This window comes from Procambarus clarkii, chromosome 37, assembly GCF_040958095.1.
Source record: "Procambarus clarkii isolate CNS0578487 chromosome 37, FALCON_Pclarkii_2.0, whole genome shotgun sequence".
Classification (NCBI taxonomy): Eukaryota; Metazoa; Arthropoda; class Malacostraca; order Decapoda; family Cambaridae; genus Procambarus; species Procambarus clarkii.
In genome coordinates this window covers 33,442,982-33,448,981 of record NC_091186.1, presented here as the reverse complement: position 1 = coordinate 33,448,981, position 6,000 = coordinate 33,442,982, and the positions used below count along the sequence as shown (strand labels likewise).

General features: G+C 46.6%; 1 protein-coding gene across 1 annotated transcript in view; it reads left to right on the top strand.

Annotated features, from left to right (window-relative positions):
- Nucleotides 1–3,173: 3,173 nt before the first annotated feature.
- Nucleotides 3,174–6,000, top strand: part of LOC138371899 (uncharacterized) — a 29,094-nt gene continuing 26,267 nt past the window's right edge. Inside the window, exon 1 of the mRNA XM_069336947.1 lies at nucleotides 3,174–3,636. Coding sequence (XP_069193048.1) covers nucleotides 3,174–3,636 — 463 coding nt within the window. The remainder of the gene's footprint in view (nucleotides 3,637–6,000) is intronic.

Here is a 6,000-nt window from a genome sequence, read left to right as displayed (position 1 = left end):
AAATCCTATGAAGGATATGTAGTGGCAACACTTGCCTTGCGGGACCACCGCCTCGGATGGACGGGTCCTGGACACGAAAACATACCTCACTTACCTCAGTTACCTCACTTACCTCAGTTACCTCACTTACCTCATGACTGAATATGGAATTGCAGCCACCCAGACCCCCCCCCCCCCAACGCTCCACAGACAACTACGGACGCTCCACAGACGACAACTGCGGTCTCCCAGACGGACGCTCCACAGACGACAACTGCGGACTCCCAGACGGACGCTCCACAGACGACAACTGCGGTCTCCCAGACGGACGCTCCACAGACGACAACTGCGGACTCCCAGACGGACGCTCTACAGACGACAACTGCGGACTCCCAGACGGACGCTCCACAGACGACAACTGTGGACACCCAGACGGACGCTCTACAGACGACGACAACTGCGGACTCCCAGACGGACGCTCCACAGACGACAACTGTGGACACCCAGACGGACGCTCCACAGACGACGACAACTGCGGACTCCCAGACGGACGCTCCACAGACGACGACAACTGCGGACTCCCAGACGGACGCTCCACAGACGACGACAACTGCGGACTCCCAGACGGACGCTCCACAGACGACGACAACTGCGGACTCCCAGACGGACGCTCCACAGACGACGACAACTGCGGACTCCCAGACGGACGCTCCACAGACGACGACAACTGCGGACTCCCAGACGGACGCTCCACAGACGACAACTGCGGACACCCAGACGGACGCTCCACAGACGACAACTGCGGACACCCAGACGGACGCTCCACAGACGACAACTGCGGACACCCAGACGGACGCTCCACAGACGACAACTGCGGACACCCAGACGGACGCTCCACAGACGACAACTGCGGACTCCCAGACGGACGCTCCACAGACGACAACTGCGGACACCCAGACGGACGCTCCACAGACGACAACTGTGGACTCCCAGACGGACGCTCCACAGACGACAACTGCGGACACCCAGACGGACGCTCCACAGACGACAACTGTGGACTCCCAGACGGACGCTCCACAGACGACAACTGCGGACACCCAGACGGACGCTCCACAGACGACAACTGCGGACTCCCAGACGGACGCTCCACAGACGACAACTGTGGACTCCCAGACGGACGCTCCACAGACGACAACTGCGGACACCCAGACGGACGCTCCACAGACGACAACTGCGGACTCCCAGGCTTAATCTTTATCAATCAATCAATTTATCTGAGGGCAAATAACACTAGTGGCCTCGACGAGGACTGGAATCCGGCGGCTTGTCGACGGTCCCCCCCTCCCCCTCCCACATTTGCCTTGATCTTTTCCAGTTGGAATTTAAAACCCAACAGTTTTGGCATTAACTGCTTCGGCGGGTAGACGATTCCATGGGTTAATAACCCTGTGGGTGAAAAGTATCTCCTGTTCGCAGTCCTACATCATTTTCACTTTTCATCTTTTTTCGTCATTTTTATTGCTGATGTAAACATTGTCTACCTGAAGCTGAATTGCATTTGTTGATTTGCTTCCAAATAAGATGTAGTAGGCCTTTTGTATGTTAATAGTGAGTTTGTTGACATCCATAAGTGGACTTTTTTAATTCAGTCATTTACACATTATTCAGTATCTGTGGGTTGGGGTCTGAGTAAATGAGGGTATTATTGTCAGCTAACAATATAGGTTAAAGAATCAATATAGGTTTAAGAATCAATATAGGTTTAAGAATCAATATAGGTTTAAGAATGTAAGAGACATTAGGCAGATCATTGATGTATATAAGAAATAGGAGAAGTCCTAGAATGCTGACCTGTGGCACCCCTACGGTTGATGGTAGAATGGGAGAGGTTATATAATTGATGGCTACATATTGGTGTCTGTCACTAAGATAGGATGCGGATATAGTTCAAGGGCATGGCCTCGGATTCCATAATGATGGAGTTTAAGTAAGAGGTAGTTATGGTTAACAGTGTCAAAGGCCTTTCTCAGGTCAATGAAGAGTCAAATCGGAAACTCATTTTTGTCAAGTACTGGGTGGATTAAATCAAGCAGACTAATAAGTGCATCGTTGATACTATTTTAGGAGCGGAAGTCAAACTGACAGGGGCTGAGTATGTCGAATTTTACAAGGTAGGAGTAGAGCTGTTTGTAAATAATTTTGTCAAATATTTTTGATAATATGGGTAGGTTTGATATTGGTCTATAATTGTTTCTGTCTGCCGTATTGCCTTCTTTATTAACTGGCATTACTCCTGCTGTTTTAAGGATGTCAGGGAAGGTATGACACACGAGATTTGTTGAACAGCAAAGCAATGGGTGGTGCAAGGGCATGGGAGGCACTCCTGTATACCATGGATGGTATTTCACTAAAGGTCCCAGCTGTGGTTTTTAGTGAGTGTATGATGGACACAACATCTGATGGGGCTGACTGGTGAAGGGAGAAGAGAGTTTGGATAGCTGCCTGAGAGATATGTGTTAACATGTGTCTGAGTCTGTGGGGTTTTTCTGACAAGGTTAGCACCAAACGATGAACAGAAGCTATTAAATTCAGTTGCCGTTTCTAAATCATTTGCAGATGTTTAACCATCCTTTGAGAGTTTTATCTGGTTATGTAAGTGTTGTTTAGCTCCTAGGCTGTTAGAGATGGCTTTCCATGTGCTTTTCATGTTGCCTTTTGCTTCTTTGAATCTACTCTCATAATAGGAAAGATTTGCTTTTCTTATTATACTGGTAAGCATTGATGAGTACCTATACTAATGAGTATATACTCATCTCAAGATATACCTCTTAATTACTTCCTTTGTAACTAGGTCAATCCTAATTTTTTTTCATATTCATGTTTCTTGTTGATTGCTGTGAATATGCCACTTGTGAGCAAGGGATTGTTTATTCTTTTTCCAGTTACTTGCTCGGTGAGGAGAGCACAGTGAGTGTTGTAGAGGCTTAGAGTTTTGGAAAGGAAGAGGTTAGCTAATGAATTTATATCCTGTGTATTATTGAATTCCGATTCCCAATTAATATTGCGAAGTGCATTTGTGAGGTTGCCTATTACTGCTTTACTGTATAACCTGAATGTAAATTTCTTGTTGTACTGGAGGCGTTATGTCCATATTTGCTATGAGGAAGGTACGGTAGTGGTCAGTTGTTCTGTCAATGATTAGTTATCAGCCTCCATGCTGCTGTGTCACACCCGTGGCCCGCACTGGTAAAGGTTCCTGTGGTGGTGGTGACGGCGGCAGCGGTGGCAGCGGCGGCAGCGGCGGCGGCAGCGGCGGCGGCAGCGGCGGCGGCAGCGGCCCCAGCGGCGGCGTCGGCAGCAGCGGCGGCAGCGGCAGCAGCGGCGGCAGCGGCGGCGGCAGCGGCGGCGGCAGCAGCGGCGGCGGCAGCAGCGGCGGAAGCGGCGGCGGCGGCGGCGACAACAGAGATGATAGCGACAACGGAGGCGGTGGCAGCGACGCCGTCAGTCAACTCAGGGATGACAGCAGTGATAGTGACACAGAAACATTAACTGGAAAAGGAAGTCGACCTGCATCAGAATATTTTAAAATGGTTCACGACCTTAAGGAACGCGCTCAAGCCAAATACGAGAATGAAAAAGATAAAACTCTGAGTGACAGTAATTATGCCATACGACTTACAGAGAACATTCACTCGCGGACCATCCCGAGTTGCTCAGTGATCAAGAAACTGATGATGTCACCAGATGTTCCTGACGACACCAAACGCCAGGTTGGTGTGGCTCTTTACGTCGTAGAGTCACTTATTGACACATTGTGTAAGTGGGACGAGGACAACAATGGGACCACCAGTCCCAGGGAGGAACAACACCAAGACGATGGCCGCTGTTGACACAAGAACCATTAGGTTTCTCAGTTGGAACATTCGTAGCATCAACAAAAGACTGAATGACCTAATTGCATATGTTACCAGTAACAACATAGATATAATTGGTTTACAGGAGCCCTACACGTCCAATATGATAAACAAAACCCCACCAAAGATCAGAGGGTATGCATCCTAACGCCACAGGCCTATTAACAGTAACGCCACAGGCCTATTAACAGTAACGCCACAGGCCTATTAACATACGTCAGAAGTGATTTACCGCACATTCTTGTGAGCACGTCACACAATGTACACACACAGTACCATCACTTTCATGTACAAACTACAGCAGGCCACTTTTCATTCCTCAACGTATATGCCAGAAGCCAGAAACTCAATGTAGCATTGCTCCCAGATCGAGACAATCATGGGACAATATACATGGGAGATTTTAATGCTAGACATATTACGCTGGGAGACAGTACTAACAACGATAATGGATGCAAATTTATCAAATATGTTTATGACAACAGATTAACCGTGTATACTACGGATACCCAAACTCATTTATTAGGAGGCAGACTTGATTATGTAATGGGTAGAAACCTTGTGCAAGATAGGATGGAATGTTCGTTGGTAAATCATTTGGTTAGTGATCACTATGCAGTTTCTGCTTCCTATGAGGGACAGTGTGATGTACTTAATAGACATCAGAGACTGAAAATGAATATTCCATATGGCTTGCATGACCACTTTATTAATTGTATATCAAAATGGTATCAAGATTACACAATAACGAATGTACAAGACTTCTCCAGAGATCTCGTTGATACGATTACTACCTACTACGACACATGGGTGTGTTGGGGAAAAGGTCGTAAGCCTAGCAGAAGTGGGCAACACCTGCCACCACCCAAGTGGGTCCTTGACCCCGTATTTGTTAAAGAACATGAACGAGTAAAGCACTTGGAGATACGTACAAACGAACCAAAGCACAAGGTGACTTGCATGCATTTCTAGTTGCAAATAGAGAGGTGAGAGACATGAGCAACGTTATACGTAATAAACATTGAGAAGAGTTCCTACAAAGTATAAATGAGCAAACAACACTTGTAGAAGTTTGGGAAAAGATACGAAAAATCTCTAGAAGCAGCCCAACCAAACCGCTGCACCACAGCCCACTAGAACAAGCAAACATCCTCCTTGATCAATGGGCACTAACATCAAGCTACGATTCACTCCCAATTAACATATAGCACGAACTTGATGACACACGCCCCAACAGACAACGAACCATCAATCTTTCCTGTACAGCTATCGACGTGTCTGACCTTAATGATGTAACTGAATGGGAATTAAATCATGCACTAAAGATGGGAAAATCAACTGCTCCTGGAGAGGATGGTATTACTTACAGTCTACTGAGATTAGTCTCACACGTACCAGGTAATCCACTATTAGTGTTGTACAGAATGAGTTTACGTGAAGGAGTATTACCTGATGCTTGGACAAAGAGTGTCATTGTTTCCATCCCCAAACCCCACTCAGATAATTATAGACCCATATCTCTAACATTGTGTGTTTGTAAAGTGCTTGAACGTATTGTTCTTAACCGACTCATGTATCGTATACAGGGGCACCTGTCACCTCAACTGTTTGGATTTATGCCTGGGCTCAGTACACAACACTGTTTTGCTGAGTACTTCGCACATATTGAAGCTTCCCCTCAAACAGTCTTAATCGACCTAGCAGCAGCTTTTGATACAGCAAACAGAGAAATCATACTGGAACAGCTTGCCGAGCTGGGAATACAAGGAAAATTACTGAAATGGATAAAGGGCTATTTGTCTAATCGAACAGCATATGTTTTGTTTAATGGTGTTAAAAGCACAGAGAGCAAACACTTTGAACTGGGAACTCCACAAGGAGGGGTCCTCAGTCCCTTGTTGTTCAACGTTCTGATGCATAAACTTATTAAAGATCTTCCAACTAATAATGAAGACACTGTCATTTGTTATGCTGATGATATATGTTTACAGGCTGCCACCGTGCCTAGAATGCAAGTTCTGCTCGATGCTTTTGCTACTAGAGCTGAGGAATGTGGCCTCCTTATCTCTGTACAGAAAACTCGTGCCCTCATTCCATGTGGTATTCC